The following is a 22,059-nucleotide window of genomic DNA, read 5'->3' as shown; positions in this document are numbered from 1 at the left end:
GCTTTGCGACATTTTGGGGGAAGTCAGAAGCAACTGTGTCGGTGACCACCCCGTGGCTATTAGTAACCAAGGTATGGTAGCATGATACAGGGTATCACGGTATTACTAGTCTATTCTGCCTCTTTCAACCATCTCTTGCATGCATGCCCTCCCCCCCAAAAAATCCTAAACACAAGAACTAAGATCCCAATAATTGTACGTCCTCCTGGGACATGCAGGTGACATTATTTCAGAGTAGACCCACTGAAATTAACATACCCAAGCTGGTCTCATCCATTCATTTCAAAGAGTCTTCTCTAGAGGAGGACTAACACTGGCTACAACCCCATGTGTGTGGTACCCTAAGAGACTGACACTCTGTAACATCCTGAGAATTCCAAATTTTTCACACATACTTTTTCATGAATTTTTGCAAAGGAACTAGGAAACAGGCTGCTTTACTAGCCTACTGTATAAAGGTAATCTGTACATTTATTGCTTCACTCACTTTCGCCTCTAGCCCCAACCATCACTGGCAACAAAGCTTCTGTACCCAGATAGGCTATATTTTTAAGACTTTAGAGGAACTGTCTACATAACTGCTAGAATTACCGTATTTTTCGCTCTATAACACGCACCCGACCATAACACGCACGTAGTTTTTAGAGGAGGAAAACAAGAAAAAAAATATTCTAAATGAAACAGTGGATGTATGATTTTTGTGGTTTATGCTGTGGCCACAGACATGTGATCTGACAGTGAGTTTGGAGTAGCCCAATGCAAAAATCCTGAGGATCCATGTGGATCCATGCTTTGTAACCATGTTTTTGCACCACTGCGGCCCCAGGCAACAGTGGGTCCGTGATTTTTTTTCGTGCAAGATGTAGCCATGGACATGCTATGTGATCTGATGGTGAATTTGGGGTGACCCAGTGCAAAAATCCTGAGGATCCATGTGGATCCGTGCTTTGTAACCACGTTTTAAGTGGGGAGGGAAGGAAAAGCACTCAAGGGACAAGGAGCACGCATGGGGTGTGTGGAGAAGGATGCTGCTAATAATGCAGGAGAGGGGTTTAAGGGGAGAAGGAACACATGTGGGGTGGGTGGAGAAGGATGCTGCTAATAATGAAGAAGAGGGGTATAAGGGGAGAAGGCTCCTCTCCTCTCCCACTTTGCTCCTTTAAAGCAAGCAGGCTCTGCTTTTCTTCCTCCTCCCCGCTCATCCCCGGCTTAGCGAGCTGAAAAACTTTGCTGCTATTTAGCGAGCTGAGTGGGGAGGAGAGAGAGACGGAGAGCCTGCTTGCTTTAAAGGAACCAGCCGGACAGGAGCCGCTTACACACGAGTGTAAGCGGCTCCTCTCCTCTCCCGCTTTGCTCCTTTAAAGAAGCAGGCTCTCTGTCCCTCTCTCCTCCCCACTCAGCGGCTCTTCTCCCGCTTTACTGTTTCAAAGTGAGCCACGGGGGAGGGAAGGAAGGGGAACCATGGATCCTCTGCTCACAACTGCAGCAGATCCCCCCTGCCACCCATAGGCATTCCCTCCATAACACGCACAGACATTTCCCCTTACTTTCTAGGAGGAAAAAAGTGAGTGTTATGGTGCAAAAAATACGGTACTTCAACACCTGGATGTTCAGGAGGAATCATTATAATGTATTAATTAAAAGAGCAAAACCTGGCGACTTTAATTTGTTTACCATGACACCAATCACTTAGCAACAAATTCTCAAAAAAAAAAAAAACCACCAAAAAACTGTAGCAAATAATTTGTTATGAGTTTAAACTTGAAATATTTGCTCTCCGGGATGAAACAGTTACCTTCAGGCACTGCATGGAGGTTCCACTGTCTTTAACAGCTGGGTTGCAAAACCACCTATTTTCCTCATTTGACTTTGGCAAGAGAATGAAGTAAACACAGAGCATCAAAGACCTAAAAAGTAATGGGGGGTGAGAGAGAATGAAGGGTGAATATTTGTGAAACAGGAAGCAAGTTAACAATGACTATTCAAATGTTCATGACAATGCTGCACTTCAAAAACTACTATTAAAGCACTTTTTTCATGCCAATTGTATACTTTGTACTAAACAGAACAAAAAACAAAATTGCCATAGAAGGTTTACAATAAACATTAGGTGGGGAAAACTAGGTGATTGTAGAGAAAAGAAATGTGAGACTGATTAATACTGAAAAACCTCATTTAAATTATTTCTGTACAGCATGAACACAACAATTTCATCTAAGCTGAAACAGAAAACTCAGACTCATGAATACCACCAGCTCACACATATCTATGATAGTAATTTGGTGTATAGTGGGATAGCTCAGTCAGTAGAGCATGCAACTATTAATCTCAGCTCCGTGGGTTTGAGCTCCACATTGGACAAAAGATTTCTGCATTGCAGGGGTTGGGCTAGATGACCCTTGGGGTCCAACTCTACAGTTCTATGATTCTAAGAAGGAGAAGGAGAAAAAGCAACTGTTCTGTAATTTACAAACGCTTCCCTGTCTAGTTACCCAGAGGAGAGACTAAATTACCACCAGTGACCAGGCTTTGTTATTTACAACTGAACAAAGCATAGTCCTTAGTTGTCATCCTATCCAGAACCACTGTGGGAAGAAAAACAAGCGCAATATACTTTGAGAGGCTTCGTTTGAAATGCAGTACAAATACTATATATTCTTGCCCTAACCTGGTCCAGATCAAAGTTCTGATGATGATACTGAGATGAACAAAAAAATCAGGGCACATCCAAACATAATCAGATCACAGGTTTATTATGAACGTTGTTTGGAGACTGAGTTGCATCCAATCAAACAAGTTTCTCTCTCCTTCAACCACATTCCACCCAACTCATTTCCATCGGTTCCCAGAGTTCCCTGGGAAGAAGCATCCAGCGTTAAACCACTGAAAGTGTAGCTCTGGAAGCGAATGGGGTCTCCTAGCAACTCTTAGCACCCTTAACAAACTACTCTTCCCAGGATTCTTTGGGACTGTTTAAAGTAGTATGTTTTAAATGTATAGTGTAGATGAGGCCTGAATCCTGAGCAGTGCCCTGAATCAGATCAAGGATGTGTTGCCAAACTTCTTCTGAAGAGCAATTACAACTCTATCATATTCAATATGCACATGAGCAGAAAACTTCCTAGCAAGTCCAGCACAGTTATACTTCATTTCAGAAGAGGCAGCCCTCCAAATGGGAGATGATTTGTTTAAAGTAACTCAGTTTGGAGATATAACGAAGGCCCAGATTGTCCCAGAAAGCTTCGAGGTTATTCAAACCACTTTAATAAAAATCCAATAAAATAAGTACATAAAATAGAAAGGATAGGAACAAATCCAAGAGACTATGTGGTTAAATGTCAAGAACACCGTAAACTGCAACGAGTCTTTTTTAGAAAAATGGAAGCACTGTTCAAAAGAGGTAAATTAACCAGACTGCTTACTGTGGCAAACACAAGTTGAAGCAAGCAAAAAAGATGAACAAGGGTATTAAAAAAAACACCCACAAGCACTTAAGATATTAAGTGCAGGAAACCAGTAAAGAGGCAGTAAGAACCTTGGATAGCAAATGAAAGAACAACTGTAAGAAGATTGGAGACTGCAGCAAAACAAAATGTGTTGTTTCCACTAGTTTTCATTGTAAAAAATGCTGATGAGAGTTCCACAGTCAAACCACTCCTTTCGGGGAAGAAAGAGCCATGCCAAATAAAGCTGCTAAGCAATCTCATTATAAAGCTAAATGTCACATTAGAAGTTTAACAGATCACTGGAGCAAGATAGCATTCATCCAAGACAGGCATAGGCAAACTTGGCCCTCCAGATGTTTTGGGACTACAACTCCCATCATCCCTAGCTAACAGGACCAGAGATCAGGGATGATGGGAGTTGTAGTCCCAAAACATCTGGAGGGCCGAGTTTGTCTATGCCAGAGCCAAGGCTTCTTTACAAACTCAAATGTGAAAAGTGCCAAAATTTCACAAAGAATGCAACTTATTAAAACCAGAATCAGAGGGTTAGAAGGCTATCAGTGTAATTAATGCCAGTATTTAAAAGGAATCTAGCAAATTACAGACCAGTATGCCTACGTGAAGTTCTAAGTAATTAGAAGAAAGCATGATTAAAACTAGGACATTAAAACACCTAAAAGCATAAGCCTTGTTGAAGACAAGTCAGCATGGCTTCTTCAAAGAGCTTCTAACTTGCCACTTCTATTTCAGAGTGTCACGAGTACAGTGGTGCCTCGCAAGACGAAATTAATTCGTTCCGTGAATTTTTTCGTCTAGCGAATTTTTTGTCTTGCGAAGCACGAAATCCCATAGGAATGCATTGAAAATCAATTAATGTGTTCCTATGGTCAAAAAAAGTCCAAACAAAGCCAAATTTGGTACAACAAGAGTTTATTAAGTGCTCTTTAAAGTCACACATACTGTAAAGAGCATTTCAAAATTCAAACCCAGAATTTTTTTTAAAAACAGCAGAGTGGCCCAATGGTCACAGAAAATCATAAAAATGCAGGGGGGGGGGAACAAGCTTCCAGATTCTTGCAAACCCCTCCCCAACTGTTCCCCCAGCCACCCAGCACACAGAAATTCAAATCCAGATTTTTTTAAAAAAAACAGCAGAGTGCCCCAATGGTCACAAAAAATCAGAAAAATGCAGAAAAAAAACACACAAGCTTCCAGATTCTTGCAAACCCCTCCCCAACACCAAGTCCTTGAATTCCAAACACCCCAACCCAAAATCCAAACCCCCCAAAAAAAGTTTTAAAAGCTTAACTTACCAAATGGCTGCAAAAGAAGTTTTGGAAAAGCTTCAAAAATCACCAAAGTCTTTAAAAACCTCAAAAAAGGCTACTATGTACACTGCGTTCTATGAGTTGCTCCTCGAAGTCAAGTCGCAACTGTATTAACGGTGTTAAGAAAAAGGAAACAAACTTGCAAGACGTTTACGTCTTGCGAAGCAAGCCCATAGGGAAATTCGTCTTGCGAAGCAGCTCAAAAAACGGAAAACCCTTTCGTCTAGCGAGTTTTCTGTCTTGCAAGGCATTCGTCTTGCGGGGCACCACTGTATATAGATTGGGGTAATCAGCTAAGTTTTATGTACCTGGAACACCCACAGAGCTTTTTATACACTATTCAAGTGCTTCTGAGCAAACTTAGCAGCCAAGAAGCAAGATCAAGGGGTACTCTTACAGGTTGAAACCAGGTAAAAGGACAAAATGGCTGGAAGAGACAATTTTTTACAAGGAAGGAAAATAAGAAGAAATAAAAACAAAAAACAAAATATTGGTTACAGCCTGTGGTTAGCAAGGAGAGTGTAACTCACAAATCCTGGTTTGATAACAAACCGTGGCTTAGCTCAACACAGGACAGCAGCAAAAAGGATCAGGAGAAGAAAAGCAGCTGCATACTCCTCTCTCAGAGCCCACATTTGGGCAGTTTCAGTAAGTAAGCTATCATTTTGCTTATTGTGTTGTGTGGTCCAGGACAGTGTCTGTACCATTCTTACCAAGGGCGTGTCTTAACAGAAGCAAGAAAAACTCAAAGAAAACTGGAAAAATCCTAGACGCCAATGTATTTTTAAGAGCTGGAGGCCAGGAATTTCATTACCCCCAACAGTAAAATATGAAATGTGCTATGAATATTGCTTTGCTGTGTGGAACACAAAAAACTGCATAGATTCCATAAAAATAGTGTTGTTAGACAGGGTGGACGTGGGTGAATGCATAAGACTGGAGCTGGGAAACTAAATTTAAAATTGTCACTAGGCTATGAATTTATTCACTGACCTCAAGCAAGTCACAACATTATCATCTGTGATCTTTGCCTGCATTTTGCACACAACAGCCTATATGCAAAACTGTTGTGAAGAGAGTTTGGAATGCTAATTCACTAAAGAAAGTAAGTAAAGTAAGTATCTAGCCCTCCTAGAAAGAAAGTTATGAGGCAAAATGTCCAGTATGGTGTGGCCACCTTGTATATTTTTCCTGGTACTGAGGAATGCTCCCATTTCTATTAGAAAACAACACTATCAGTGTGTGTGTAAAATTGATATTGTACAATCTCAACAATCAGGACCAGCAGGACATAGCTGACTTCCCATGGTAAACGTAAGGTTGTTGGGGGTCACTGTTTCTCTAATTTAGTGTTATGCCATGCAGCCATTTTGTATTACTAGCAGCTATTTGGTGACTAGTGTCCCCAGAACTCTTAAAATTCAAACGCACCTGGTGGTCAAAAAAAGTTGGCAAACCCACACTATACAAATAAGGTATTCTGTCAAGTAACAATTCACATTTGCATGGATTCTTAAGATTTATAGATACAATTTCTTCCCTCCCCCATGCCAACAGAGTTTAAATTCTTTAACAGTTCATTTACATGTAATCCCAAACTCTCCTACTGCAACCAGTAAACGTATTTTAACTTTAAAATGTAAGCATCATGAAATTTCATTGATAATAACCATTATTTTAAAAATCACCAAAGCAGTTATGGATCAAGACAGATACAAGTTGGATGAAAACATCTCTCCATCCATACTGAAATTAAACCAGTAGAGCAATCCTATACATCTACTTAGAAGTCAGTGTTGTGCTGGGGTTTACTCTCAGGAAAGTATCTACAGGGTTGCTCAATAAGACCCCCATAAAGGAGACCCACATAGGGTGTCCATGAAGACTCCTAATGAGAATCAAACCAGTAGAGAATACATAGGACAAAACACCTTACATGGAGCATTAGCTTCTCATAATGATATACTGGAGCTGTTCAAAAACAAGTACATCACAAATTAAGGTGAAATACTTCACAACTATGATACTTATACCCCTCTATCAGTACAGTTAATGTAAACTATGAGCCCAATGGAGCCTATAGCATGGCACAACTGTGAAACCATAATTTCATGCAGGCTATATCATTGTCTGGTGTGTTCCTGTATCATGGGAATACTTTAATACCAACATATTAAATACTTTCTACTTCAGCGCTAGACTAAAATGTCTGATCAATAAACTATAAGCACACAGGTACAAGCAAGTTCCTTCCCCTAAAAAATAAATAAATCCAAGAAACACTTGAATGCAGCCCTTGCCCTATTAATACACCTAAGATTCACTAACTGCTAGTACTACAGCAGTAGTTGGTTATGTAACTGCTATGTACTGTTCTATGTTACATTAAGATAATACTGTGACAGGGAACTTTTCTTATGACAGTTCACATTAAATTCTCGATTTCCCAAATACATTGTAGGACTATTTGCCTTTACATAGTTCCATCCTTATTTCAGACATCATGATATATCAATATATTGCTATGTTTAGCTGCTGGATGTATCATGGTGCTCAAAACCAGGTATTGCCCAGTCCTACTGTAGGTTTAAACTTAAATAAATAATACTTAAATTAATACTATATACAGGAGGAAAGATGATTACTCTCTAAATAAAAAAAATTAAGTCTACACTGCCAATGACTTAATTATTTTATCAACTAAACACAGTTATACAAAAAGAAACACCAATCACTGGAACTCATGTGAACACCACACTAGGCTTCACAGGTTCATAAAACTAAATTTAAAGAGTACAATCCAAACTCCCATCTCCTACCAATGGGGTTTTGCAGAGCAGTGGAGCCACTGCCACAATGGAAGCCCTGCCACTCTCAGTGGACACAGTGGAAAGTGGGGACGCAACATCACTGAGCAACAGCAGACAGCTTGCCACCCGCTCAGCAGAAGGTCTAAGAGGTGGGCAGAGGAACACCTCCACCTAATGCAACCCTCACCCAGCATAAAGAGGAGGGGGGTGTTGGATTGCTCTGCTTGCTGTTAACACTGATTGGGAAGGCTATTATTCTTCATATTCTACATTTGGCAAAGACCTACAATGCACCTCAAAGCTTCAAAACTTAAGGACACAAAGAAATAGCAGCAAATTTTGCAAAGCCAGTGTCTGAAGTTAGAAGCCAGTGTCCGAAGTTAAAAATACAAGCAGTTGCAATGCTACTCACACTGACAGATGTTCCAATAGCTTTCACTTCACAGTAGAAAATATACTTTTTGTAGTATTCATGGTAAAAAAAAGGATTACAGTGATTCACTACACACCAACTTTTCATAACATGTTCAGCATAACCTACATATCACTTAAACCAATCTACTTTCACCTGACCCAGTGTCAATGAAATACATTATGGTGTCAATGAAATACATTATGGTGTCAATGAAATACAATGTTCTATTATGCTTATCTACCAAACTGCCATTTAATTGTCCCAAACAATTTCATCTTGTAACAGCATGCTTATGTGTATTTTGTCAACATGCTCAAACCTACAACATAAGTGAAGCCTACAAAAAGGCAATTGCCTGGTTTGTGTGAATATCACCCAGTCAGTGACACCCACCCACACAAACAGTCAATTTGGGCCAAGCCCACCTAACTTAGAAGACCATTCCGACCCAATGTGACTTTGCATTCACACAGGGCCTTCAGCGCAAAAGGAAGGGGGGAGGGAAAGTTGGGTGTGGAGGAGATGGAGCAAGATAAAAAAAAACTAGAAATCCTTCGCTAGCATCCGTGCGAATGAAAGCTTTAGGTAATAAGCCTGCTGTCCTGGGTGAGGAAAGAAGAAAACAAAACCACCCCAGCCACCCCCTCGGAGCACACTGCCTCCTTTTTCGCAACAAGGTGCTGTGGGCGGGGCTGCGAGAAGCGCAGATGGGCTGAGTCATCCCCCCTCGGAGTTAACTTCAGGACGAGCCGGTCCCCCTTCCGAGCTACGCGGGCCGGAGGCGGAGAGGGAGACGAGGAGAGCCCCAGCTCTCAGCCCCCAAACCTCGAGGTTCTTTAGCCCACGGACGGAGATAACCCCCCACCCCACCCCGACTGAGGGGGTGGCGGCGGCTCCGCCCTCGCAAGCGGGTGCGCCCACCCCCACCACGAAAAGAGGGTCCTCGCCCCTCCCCTGCCGAAGGGAGGAGAAGGAAGGCGGGCCTTGGTCGCCCCGGCGACAGCAGCAACTGCCGCGGCCGCCTAGCTCCCCCACCGCGCCCTTTTCCCGACGTACCCGAAGGAGAGCCAAACAGCAGCGGCGGCGCCAGCGGCAGCAACAGCTGGGCGGCCCCGCGCACCATCCCGCGCCGGTGACCGGCGGCCGCGGAAGCTCCTCCTCCTCCCCCCCTTCGCTGCGGCTCCACAGGGCAACCTCAGGCGCCGCCGCCCGGAGGACAAGAGCGGGAGGGGAGGCGGCGGCGGCGGCGGGGCTCCCTGACAGGAACAGGGAGTGAGAGAGACGCGGAGGTGGCGCGCGGGGAGGGGAAGCCACACAGCCGGGGATTCCGGGCGCTCCTTCGCAGGGCCCCCCGCTCGCTTTACGCGCAGCCCTCGCCGCCGCCGCTGTTTGTTATTGTCGTCACTCTCTTCCGCCGCGGTGCACGCTGGGTAAGGCACAGGCCGGAGGACCTGGAGCGGGGAGGGGGAGGAACCATAGAGAGAGGCGGTGACTCGGGGGATAGAGTGGCACGGAAACTTCCTCCTCCTCGGCTGAGAAGGGGAGGTCCATATAGTTTCCCCTTCCAAATGCTGGAAGGGTCGGTTTTTGAATAGGGAAATTGTCCCTCCTCACCCACCCCCACCCACCCCCAAAAAGAAGGAAAGGAAAGGAAATGGGGAATTTACCAGGAGCAGAAGCGTAGTTGGGCGGTGACTCGACGTAAACGTCATGTGTTGTTGTCCATCTGAGGTTGTATTTATCCAATTTTGAGTCCTGCTAAAGAACAGGAGATTGTTTTTATGTCTTCAGAAAGCTACAGAATTCAAAGAAGATGCCCTTTCTTCTTCCCATGATTGTAAATGCCAATGTAGAAAGAGGGGGAAATTTTGTGGACAGGAAAAAATATGTTTACACTCCCCATTGCTACCATTCAGCATGTGAATACCTTCCTGTAAGACTCAGACCAGGACTGCAATTCTAACCCCACTTAGCTGGGAGTAAGCTCCATTGAATTCAATGGTACAGTACTTGCTTCTAAATATATATGGTTAGGCTTGTAGCCTCAACAACAAGGGTCCCTGACCAAAGGGTCCACAATCTACGGCTACCAATTTAGTTGAATAAATTAGTGCTGTGCTGAGGCATGAGGTTACCTAATTAGAAATTAGGCCACTGTGAGTAGTGGGTGTTGTTTTGTAGAGCTGAAGGTGCTATTATGTAACATTTGATCTATATTTTATTTTCCCTCAGCTTTCATTTAAAGAGAATGTAAAAGGATGCCGTCTCTTGGTTAAAAATGAAAACATTTGGGCCCCAAGATTCACAATTCTGGTCTGTTTTTGAGCCACTCTATGTTCTTTTTCCAATCTGAATTCAGCTAATGAGCTATTCTGTATAAAACAATCTCTGATTCCTCATGCGCTATAACAGGGAATCTAAACTTAATAACTTCCCTTTGGGCCAAACTGGATGAAATCTGCTGGCACAAGAATCCCTATAGTGTGGATTAAGTCTCCCAAATAGTAGACAAATAGGTCCGGGGGTGGTGGGAAAGTCAAAAGGATTCACTTTCCTAAATAATAATCCCTTACAGGAAGAGTGGGTTTTCCCATCTTTCTAACTTTAAAGAAATTCAGAGGTGGCCAAGGGATGTGTATTCTTGCCTCTACATTAAAAAAAATTAACTTGAGGGCATCACACTAGCCTTTCTTTCTGGTCATTACTGGAGTCCTCCAGTAAGCTATATAGGTCTTCAATAGGGCTTACAATGTGAGGCTGTCTAGAATGCTATGTGCAGAGTTCTGAAGAGCTCTGGGTTTTGTTTTGTTAAAGCAGAGCAAAATAGGATTCTTTAAAAACTTAAATTTAGTTTTTTATTCTAACAGAATCCTTCATTTTAACAGTTCAGAACTCTGCAGTGCTCCATAGACAACATTTTAGACTAGGAGTGGGAACCTTTATGACTTCACAGGCCAGATCTTTCTCAGATCTAGCCTTGCAGGCCACATTTGATGTGCAGGCCACCCACCAGTCAGTAAACCTGACATCACAGGGGATTTAGCACTTTGAAGTCCTGAAATTGGAACTTCAGAGAACCATGAAGGGCTTGCAAGGAGCCTGTGGCTTTACCATGCCTAGGGAAAGGTGCCAGCTACCTAGCCACCAGAAGCATAGGTGTACATGTTGAGTGCACCTCAGGAGCTACTGTAAATTCCTGCTTATCAATAAAGAATGAAACTACCTGCCTGCCAGTTGTCCTCTTGGACTGAGTGTGCTCAGGGCAGATAGTAAGAGAGTGATACTTCATCCTGCCCAAGCAAGGGAGGAGTGTATGCCCACATCAGGGAGGAAAGTTGTGTGAGACTGTGAGGCATGCTATGCCGTGTTTAAAAATGGGAGGATTCTGCTGTGTATTTATGAAAACACAGGTGTGTGTCAGTGTTTGTGTGCAGGAAGGGACCAATGAAGATATTTGTCCTTCCTCTGTCTTGCCTTATTTCCCTACTACACACACCTCACATTTGCTACTTCCAGAAATGGTGTGTGTGTTCATGTGCATATCCAGATTCCCAACTCTGTTACAGTTGTCTTGCATTTCCCCATGTGCGTGATTCTCCTATACAGACTGTCATCTACAGAGCTGTCATATTGCTGCATATGCAGAAAACTACCCTTGTGGGATCTATTCCATCCCAGTCATGTCTCGGTGTGTTTTTGCAAGGCAGCCTTTGTGTTACTCTTGTGCCTGCTGAAAGTGTTGCTTAAGGTGTAGTTTATGATCACATTGTGGAAACTGGCAACACTGAGTTAAATAACGTGGGATTTGAGGGCAAGGCAAGACAGCAAATAATAGATGGGTTTAAGCAAGTATATGAGCTGCTGCAAGAATTATTTTGGATAAGAAGCAAGGCATGTTAGGATGTACCCTATTATTATATTAAGGGTCAGTCTAGACTAGGCTTCCCCAACTTGGTGCTCTCCATATGTTTTTGAATACAACTCACATCAACCCCAGATGACCCAAGCTGTGTGGAATTGTACTCTGAAACACCTGGAATGCATCTGATTGGGGAAAGCTGATTAAAAAACAGTCCTTCTATCCCATTGCCCCACTTTGACAAGTTCTTTCACTTTTTCTTACTAAAAAAAATATCATTAATTTTAAAGCACTGGAGTGTGCTCTAAGTTCCATGTCTTGACTTAGAGATAATCATTTGGCAACTTGGTGCCCTCCAGGTGTTTTGAACTACAATTCCCATCATCCCCAGTCAGTGTAGACATGCTTGACTGGGGCTGATGGGAGTTGTGGTCTAAAACCTCTGAAAGGAACGTGGTTGCTGAAGACTGGTTATTGTTCTATGGTTGTTCATTATAGGTATATAATTATATGTAATTGTTCATAATTGGTTCTATTTTGTATTTGCTGCACAATTTAAAAAATGCTGTTTAACTTCTGCCACGATAGGACTATTAGGGTACTACCTGTGCCCAGTTCCTGTCTTCAAATTGATCCATCCTATATTTAATTATAACAAGAGAAAGTAATATGTTTGCAGACTTTAATTACACAAGCAAAAGCAGTAAAGTATACATGTAACTACAGAGCACCTAGTAGAGCTTGTCGATATAAGCAAGCAGGGATGTCAGTAGTCTATTCTAGACTATATGTCCAAGTGATACAGAGGTCATCATGTAAGCTTCAGTGTCACCTGCACATACATTTTTCACAAGCTTCCCATAAGCATTTGTTTTCTGCATGGCTATTGAGCAGTTGTCAAATACTCCTCCAGCTGATAAACAAACAAAGGCCCAAGAAGAATACCAAGGAGTTCTTGGTTGGATGTGCTTGTTTATTTGTTTTGCAGCTGCCAAATGAAGCCTGTTGGCCTGAGACAGAGAAGCAATCGTGGCTGGGATAATCGCTTGCCAATTGTGTCTCAGTGCTGTCTGTCTCTATTCATTTTCTTTTCATTCTGTGTGAACAGAAAATATTAAGGGAAGAAAAATCACTCTCTTCCTTGATGGTAGCTGGCTTGCAAATAACTCATTTTCAGAAACACTCTTCTTTAACTAAAGTTCTTGGGACACACTGTTGCATTCTAACTTTAGCCTTTCCGGGAAAGGTAAGATCTGTTTATTTGCCTCCCTTTACTTAGGCCACTTGTTGGCCCATACTCTATACACCTTTGAGAGTAACACAAGTGTTTGTTTGTTTGTTTGTTTGTTTGTTTGTTTGTTTCTTGCATTTATATCCCACCTTTTCCCGAAGGAGGTCAAATTAAGGTGGTGTGCATGGTTCTTCCCCTCTTCATTTAATCCTGTGAGGTTAGGCTGAGAGGCAATGACTGGCCCCAGATCACCCAGTGAGCTTTCATGGCTGCATGGGAATTTGGTGTTTCGGGTTGTAGGCCAGCACTAACTACTACACCACGCTGGCTTCACTGGGGATTACTAGCAGGTTGCCCATGGGCACACATGTGCTCAGAGGCCTTTCCAGGCTCTTATTTCCCTCCACCACATTGAAATTAGACTTGAAAGAAGAATTCTTTCATGACCAATAGAAAAGGTTGTTGTATGTGCATGGTTGCAGACTCTGTGTAACCACTGCAATTTCTCTTGTTTGTAGATGTGTCAATAAACTCAGAAAGGTTAACAAGCCCTACTTTCAACCATGATGTAGGTGAGGGATGGGGACTCTTTTCTGTCAAAGGTCACATATTCTTGGGCAGGCTTCCTCAACCTTGTAGTTTTGAGACTACAATTCCCATAATCCCTGACCACTGGTCCTGCTAGCTAGGGATCATGGGAGTTGTAGGCCAAAGACATCTGGATGGCCGAGGTTGAGGAAGCCTGTTCTTGGACTTTACATTTACGGGAAAACAGATTGGAGTTAGGGGTATTGTTCGGTCTGCAAAACAAAAGAATAGCCTACTGGATCAAGCCAGTGGCCCATCTAGTCCAGCATCCTGTTCTCTCAGTGGCCAGCCAGAAGCCTGTGGTGAAGAAGAAGAAGAAGAGGAGGAGGAGGAGGAGGAGAAGGAGTTTGGATTTGATATCCCGCTTTATCACTACCCTAAGGAGTCTCAAAGTGGCTAACAATCTCCTTCCCTTCCTTCCCCACAACGAACACCCTGTGAGGTGAGTGAGGCTGAGAGACTTCAGAGAAGTGTGACTAGCCCAAGCAGCAGCTGCATGTGGATGAGCGGGGAATTGAACCCAGTTCACAAGATTACGAGTCCACTGCTCTTAACCACTACACCACACTGGCTCTGTGAGACACCAGTAAGCAGAACATGAGCACAAGAGCACTGCCCCCCTGTGGTTTCCAGCAACTGCTATTTGGAAGCATGCACTGCTTCCAGCTGTGGAGGCAGAGCATAACCATCATGGCTAGTAGCCATCAGTCACCCTCTCCTCCATGAATTTGTCCAATCCTATTTTAAAGCCATCCAGGTTTGTGGCCATCGCTGCCTCCTTAGGAGTGAATTCCATAGTTTAACTGTGTGCTGTGTACTCCCAGGCCACCCCCTAACAATGCCCCTAGACTTGTACATTGCAAGTCAGTTTCCCGAAGAGCACAGATTTCTTTGGGGGCTGTCTTACATCTGGAGGGATCAGCTGAGAGCAGGAATCATGAACCTGAGAAAGAACAACGTAGTGCTCAAATTACAGGGAGAGGAGAAGAATCCTGGCACGTTCCATTTATGATGCCTCCCACCACCACACCCTTAGGTACTGCTTTTAAAAGCTGACCTATGATTTGCCTAAAACTGACAGTGGGTAGGGCTTGTGCATTTCATGACCTTTAGCCTCCTTCCACCACCACCCCAGCAGTGTGAGTATGAGCAATCCAATGTGATTTTTGTGTTACTTTGGGTGGGATTCACCTAATATGCCCTGTCAGCAGAAGCCCTGTGCAAAGATTTCCACCCATGCAATGGGATTCCTGCACCCCTCCTGCCTCCACGTGCCCACGGAGGTTGGCTGGGCATTCAGAACAGTGTACTGTGGGGTCACTCCATCTGGCAAACTGCAATGCTTGCACAGACAGAACACTAATACTAGCACAATGTTGGATTCTACCCTTTGATTCCAACTCTGCGCTGGTGGAGATGGAAGTATCTGTTTCTTTGCCTTGGAATGATCACACACTGCCTGCTATATTTGACTTGTGTCATATATCATATGTCATTACAAAGCATCTGCCATCACTGGAGTGTGTTTGATTGACTTGCCACTCTGTGAAAACCTTGCTTTCTTCTCTCTGTTCAATGACATGCATTTACGGTGGTGGTTCTATATCAGTCCTTGCAATGTGGACTATAGCTTGCTTAAGCCTCTTACCTTTCAGCACCAGAAGTGAGTTAGATGTATCCATGAAATATAGCATTCCGAATGGTGACTTTTCCTTTTCTGGGAAACGATGCCATGCCACAAGCAATGAAAGCGTACCTTATTAGTCAGCTTACAAACTGCAAGTGGCAATGCTACAAAAGCGCCACTAGAGGGAGCATCAAACCATTGTTTGTATTTCAAGCTTGTTACCATCTCTGGCAAGAACACAACAGACTGGGTAGTAACACTTTTCTGGTGATAAAATTTAAGCATCAAATTTTCTAGAAATTACTGCATGTGTGAATGGAAGGTTATAATACATCCCAGTATACTTGGGACTTTGAGCGAGTTCTGCTGAACGCAATGATGCTTGCAAATGATAAATCACATACCAATTTAGGAAAGAAGAACAAATGGTGCATTTTCCTTCACTGTGTAAGTATTCTCCATATCATTGTGTGTTCATCTTATTCGAAATAAAAGTGGCAGCAACAAATTGTGCAGTTTTAACTGAAACCTAGTGATGGAACATGTCGTTCCACACTTGTATCATCTTCACCGGCAGCTGGTTCATTTTGGCACAAAATGTGATGTCCTAGTTATCCATTTTAAAGCTCTAAAGCAGTTCGGGGCCAGGAAATCTTAAGTACCATATTAAAGACCAATAGTCTCCCATTTTTCTTCCTCTTGTCTAGTGATAAACAAATACTTTAGCAAAACAGATGCAATGCTGCACTGTCACTGCATGCACTACCTTTTTAGGGCCACATAACACACTCTTTGAATTCCCAGTGAGCTCTACCAAACCTTTTCTGCAAAACTCTCAAAATAAGATTCCATCTACTTCATGCATTTTAATGGACATTTGCAGGGGCGGGGGGAACTTTGCACCTGAAGAATGCAATGTGCATTGCTAACAAGCCTATGCTCTCAAGAATCAATGGTTTTCCCCTTTCCAAAGCTGTTGTTCCTAAGTGACTTGAATTATGTTAGCTTGGTTGGTAGAGCATGAAAGGGTTGTGGGTTCAAGCCCCACATTCGACAAGATTCCTGCATAGCAGGGAATTGGACTAGATGGCCCTCATGTTCCCTTCCAACTAAACAATTCTATGATTCTATGAATTCATATTCCATAGGAATATAGATTTGAATGCAGTGTAGCTCTGATAAGTATAAACAAAAAAAAAAATCCTTCCAGTAGCACCTTAGAGACCAACTAAGTTTCGTTATTGGTATAAGCTTTCGTGTGCATGCACACGTGGTATCTGAAGAAGTGTGCATGCACACAAAAGCTCATACCAATAACAAACTTAGTTGGTCTCTAAGGTGCTACTGGAAGGATTTTTTAAAATTTTGTTTCAACTACGGCAGACCAACACGGCTACCTACCTTTATCTGAGAAGTATCTGAGATATGCAGCAGCCTGGGCATTAAGATATTGAGTTTCGCTCTGCTTTTCCATATTCCTCCCTGGGTGTTTATTTTAATAATTTCCGTGTTGATTTCATTTTTTAAAAAAGAATTGAAGTCCAATATAAAAGCAACAAAGAATTGCATAAAGTATCATTATAAAACAATAAAGCTGGTATCAAGCAAGTTCAAAATATTGAATGTCACCAGGCAAATTAAAATCCCGCAGAGCGTAAATTTTAAAGCCTTCCAAAGTAGTGAAACGATTTGTGTGTGTTTTCAACATCCCTGTGATGAAGTAGCGCTGTTACTGTTTTGTAATTGAGGAAAAGAAGGAAAGGAGCATTTAAATGTGTGCTAAAGGTATATATGCACAATGCAATCCTATACATGTCTACCCAGAAGTAAGCCCAACTGGGCTTAATGGGCTTTATTCCCACCTAAGTGCATATATGACTGGCCAAACTCTCCAGAAAATATGAAAATAAAACATGATACCCGGGGCCAAACTTCAGTCTGTGCTCTTTTGTTTGCTGTCTCAGGTCAGAATGTAATGATCTATGACGTGCCAACTTGCTTTGCTTTCTTTGTACCATGTTTATTTTGCTATCAAATACAGATATGGACCCAGAAACAGCTTCAGGCTGCAATGTCATGCCAGAAAGCTTGATTTGTATCGGGGAGTCAACATCTGGCCTTTACTGAGCACACTAATGCTGGTTAGCCAGAGGCAAAAAAAAAAAAAACCCACACCCTTCAAACCACAACCTAATGCACTCCATTATAAAGCAAAACATGAAGAATATTTGATTTATCCAGTGTTATTGTTCTATACTGATATTGCCTCTCCTACCTAATCAGGCTGAACTAGTCAATGCTGGGGGTTGGGGAACCATTTTTCTATAAAGGGACACATTTCCTGAAGGGAAATAGTTTGGAAGGTGCATACTGGCAGTAGGCAGGTCTGGAGCTGGGGTGTGTGGGGCTGGCAATAGTGGGCAGGGATAGAGCCCAAAGTATGTGAGGCTCCTCTCTTTCTGCCACCTCTACCCTGCCTCCACTTCCTTGCCAACCACCTGAAAGAAGGTCAAGGGCCACGTGCATTCATTCTTTGGGCTGCAGATTACTCACTGGTGCCCAGACACAACAGAGGGCAGGCTGCAGAGGGCCTTCTCGGTAGTGGCGCCTGCCCTCGGTAGTGGCGCCCTCCCATCAGATGTAAGGAAATAAGCAGCTATCCTATTTTTAAAAGACCTCTGAAGGCAGCCCTGTCTAGGGAAGTTTTTTTATATTTAATGCTTTATTGTTTTTAACACTTGATTGGGAGCCGCCCAGAGTGGCTGGGGAAACTCAGCCAGATGGGCGGGGTATAAATATTAAATTATTATTATATTATTATAAACACGTCTACATCCCCAGGCTGCAAAACCTGAACTCATCTCTAGCAATAACTATAAGGCTGAGTTACGCCAGTGTGGCATCTAAGCCAGAGAAAATGCCAGTGCTTTTATCAGCAAAATGCAGAGCAATTGAGCCACAGCGGATTAACTGGGTCTTATCCCAGAGGAAAGCCAGCATTATGCCACTGCAGCAGCAAAAAAAGAAGAAGAAGAAGAAGAAGAAGAAGAAGAAGAAGAAGAAGAAGAAGTCGTCTGCTGGACAGCAACAAGCAAACACAAGGGTGACAAAATTAAGTTCCCTTCCGTGTCATCCCTGCTGTGGAATTTGCCACCAACTTGGCTCGTTTTAAAAGGAGATTAGACAAATCCATGGAAAATATTCCAGTGTTGGAGGCAGGATGCTTCTCAATACCAGTGGGGAGAATGTTGTTGCCCTCAGCTCCTGCGTGTAGTTTTGTCATAGGCCTCTGGATGGCCACTGGCAGAACAGGATTCTGGATTAAGATGGTCCTTTGGTCTGTTCTGGCAGGGTTCTTTTTATATTTTTTGGCCACAGAATCTTTGGCCTGTGCTTGGTCTGATTTGTCCAAGTTTTCCTCCAGCCATCCTCCCTTTTGTTTTGATTTTTTGTTTTGTTTTGATTGCTCAGAAATAAGACAGTCTTAACAGTAATCACCTGATCCTTTCAGAATAACGGCCTGTAAAGAAACAACAACAAGAAGAAGGCTTAGGTTCCCAAGTGAAATAGCGTCCGTTACAGAGTTATGAGTCATTAATGGTGTGGTCATGAGAAGGGAGGGAAAGGAGCCAAACAAAGTTTGAGCAAATCCTCTTGTGCTGGGAATGTGGCTGACACACATGGCCCCAACTAGCCAAATACATGCATGATTCATTAACTCATCTCCTTCCTGAGCCACTGCCTGCTCATCTTTCAGCATCCTGGGATGCTTAAAGAAGTACTCTAATGCATCTTCCGAATGGATGGTAACTTACTCTTTTTAAAAACCCTCTGACCAAGGAGTTCATTGTATTCCATTGTGCTAGTAGGAGTGTGGGGAATAATGCCACCCAATGAACAACATCAGAGAGGCTGAGCTATAAGTGCATATTAGCGGAAGGTATTTGGGATTAATAACTTCCAATTAAATTTGCAGGTGAGGGATCATCTATGTCTGCCTTAAGAGCTGTCATGGCTGTCATTTGAAAAGGCCTGTCCCTGGACATCCTCATAGTATTAATTAAGTAAAGTTATCAATAAAAGCAAATGAATCTGTAATTACTTTACCGCTCTGCTCCCTTGCTGGAAACCTTCCTGAGGCAAACTGAGCCATGCAAGCCAAGCAACCAGACACATCCTCACCTAACTGAATCAGGCACGGTGTGAATAGTGACCACTCTTGTACCAAACAGGGTCAAACTAAAGCTGACCTTGGATACGCAAGTGAATTTTTTAGGAGCATGTACCTTCGCGGGTGGCGCTGTGGGTTAAACCACAGAGCCTAGGACTTGCCGATCAGAAGGTTGGCACTTTGAATCCCCGTGACAGGGTGAGCTCATGTTGCTCTGTCCCAGCTCCTGCTAACCTAGCAGTTCGAAAACACATCAAAGTGCAAGTAGATAAATAGGTACCACTCCGGCGGGAAGGTAAACGGCGTTTGCGTGCACTGCTCTGGTTCGCCACAAGTGGCTTAGTCATGCTGGCCACATGACCCGGAAGCTGTACGCTGGCTCCCTTGGGCAATAAAGCGAGATGAGCGCTGCAACCCCAGAGTCGGTCACGACTGGACCTAATGGTCAGGGGTCCCTTTACCTTTTTACCTTTCCACAAAGTAGGGAGAGTTAGCAGGCTGTCTCATTTTTTCCAGGTAAATGGGAATGGTAAATTCTGTCTCATTCCCTTGCTCCCCATCCAGTGCAGATACAGGCTCCCCATCCAGTGCAGATACAGGCATAGATACACACACTCAAACACATACACACATTAATGCAGCGGCAGGAGTAGCCTGGTTTGCTTGATGTCTTTTAATGAGAACATCATTAAAGCCTTGTTGTTGGCTATGTAAATCACAAGGTATGTGAACACACAGGGTGGGAATGGCTCTTCTGAGACAGGCAGTTGCCTCCAGCCCATGCAAAGCCAAGCCTCAAAAGGATGTTTTCAAGTAGAAAGATGCAAAATGCTCACAAACTTGGGTGGCTTTTGAAGAGGATCAGACAAATTCAAGGAAGATAATGATCTGAGTCCATAATTGCTTCTGAATGCCAGTCCCAGCATGAAACTACTCCCTTGGCAACCTCCATCTTCCTCCTCCCACAGATTACCAAGCACCTTTTTCACCACCGGCCCAATTATGAAGCCACCATCCCCTCCTATTCCTCAGATCCTTTCATGCTCCTGCTTTCAACTTCACCCCATTCTCATGCTTCCTACTCCTCCCTGCACCCCCATTTTTACCTTTACTCCCCTTTCCCTCACTTTCCTCAGCTCTCCCTTGCACACAGATCAACCCATTTCTGTGCCTTAGGCTTTCTGACTGCCCAGCCCAACTCAGGATCATTATCATCTTCACTCCCCCTTTCCCCTCCCTCCTCCTCCCTCCTTTTTTCACCTTTCCTTTCCACAGAGACCACCCCCATCTTATTACTTCTCCCTTCTGTTCTGCACCCCCCCCTTTGTACACACCCCATGCTGATATGTTTCTTCAAGGTGAATAGAATCTTAAGAGCAAGCATGTCAGTTTACATGTTCAGTTAGAAAAGGATCAGTTCTCTTGATAGATGTTGCACCTCTAGGTGTTTGCTTGTTTATAAAATACATCTTATAAATTACTACATGACTACTACTATGTTGAAGATAACATATGGTACCAGGAATAAAATACGTTGTGGGGAGATACTGTGAAATGTTTTGAGGGCTCCACATCCTTTATCTCTCTCACATGACGTGCTGAGGAATGAGAGAGGGGCAAGTTTAAAATAGCCCATGCTCCTCCCTTCATACTAGGCTGAAATGAGAGCAAAAGTCTGAGTAAAGCAGGGATGGAGAGATACTGAGGGTTGCTTTCTAAGCCAGTTTTTACAAGGAAAAATGTACAACACAGAAGCAAACACCAAAAAGCTGACACCACAGAGACTTTCCCAACTCCCTTCTCGCTCTGCTCAAACCTTGTTTTAAACTGTCACACACTTTCACACATGTCACCTCTGCTGAAACCTACTTGCTTAAAATGGCCACTTTCCCCCCTCTCAGTTTCATCCAGTTAAATTGTCATAGATTGCACACACATTATCTCAGAAAAGCTAGAGTTGTGGAGATGTGAAGGGCACATATTTCTGCCTCTGGTGCTCATGTCTGAAAGTGGCGGTTTTCTGGTGCTGTATATTCGAGTAAACAAAACAGAGTACGAATCAATACGTGCTTCCAGTTTCCTCCCTGGCAATTTTAAATGTCTGGGATGAGCAAAAGATAGACTGTAAGAATAAAGAATAAATATGTTCTCTGTTGCTGACGGCTAGACTAACCACTGCACCATTTGGGAAATACATGAAGAAGGCCACATTGGAACAGTGGTATAGCAAAGTATGCTTTCTGTCCGTGTGGGGAAAGGTAACTTGGAAAATCTATTTTCATAAAGGGTTGTCAAAAATACACATTTATACAGTCTGATTCAACTTTATTAAATATATAAAATTATTATTTGTTTCCTAAAATGTATATACCACTTAACTGTAAGAAAAATAAAATCCAAAACCTTCAAAGTGGTTCAGTGAAGAGCCAGCAGCCTCAGACATCACAGCAAGATAGGCAAGCTTGTGGAATGCTTAATAAGTGACTGGATATTTGAGACCAATGAAATGTTGTCTTTGGAACTCTCTGCTGCATTTTTGAATCCCTGTGAAAAGAAGTGTAATAATTAGATCTGACAATGACTG

General features: G+C 43.1%; 2 protein-coding genes across 3 annotated transcripts in view; both read right to left on the bottom strand.

The window, feature by feature from the left end:
• RB1CC1 (RB1 inducible coiled-coil 1) overlaps positions 1-1,899 on the bottom strand; it is a 39,936-nt gene extending 38,037 nt beyond the window's left edge. For both annotated transcript variants that reach the window (XM_053396166.1, XM_053396168.1), the window contains exon 1: positions 1,796-1,899. The gene's annotated coding sequence lies outside the window, so the exon portion shown is untranslated. The remainder of the gene's footprint in view (positions 1-1,795) is intronic.
• LOC128417422 (uncharacterized) lies at positions 1,748-15,371 on the bottom strand. Its single transcript, XM_053396057.1, has 4 exons — positions 15,326-15,371; positions 12,701-12,771; positions 9,056-9,570; positions 1,748-1,907 (listed from the first exon to the last, which is right to left on the bottom strand). Exons 1-4 carry the CDS (start codon positions 15,369-15,371, stop codon positions 1,748-1,750), a joined length of 792 nt encoding a protein of 263 aa, XP_053252032.1.
• Positions 15,372-22,059: the final 6,688 nt, after the last annotated feature.

The sequence above is a fragment of the Podarcis raffonei genome, chromosome 7, assembly GCF_027172205.1.
Source record: "Podarcis raffonei isolate rPodRaf1 chromosome 7, rPodRaf1.pri, whole genome shotgun sequence".
Classification (NCBI taxonomy): Eukaryota; Metazoa; Chordata; class Lepidosauria; order Squamata; family Lacertidae; genus Podarcis; species Podarcis raffonei.
This window is presented reverse-complemented; position numbering and strand designations above follow the sequence as displayed.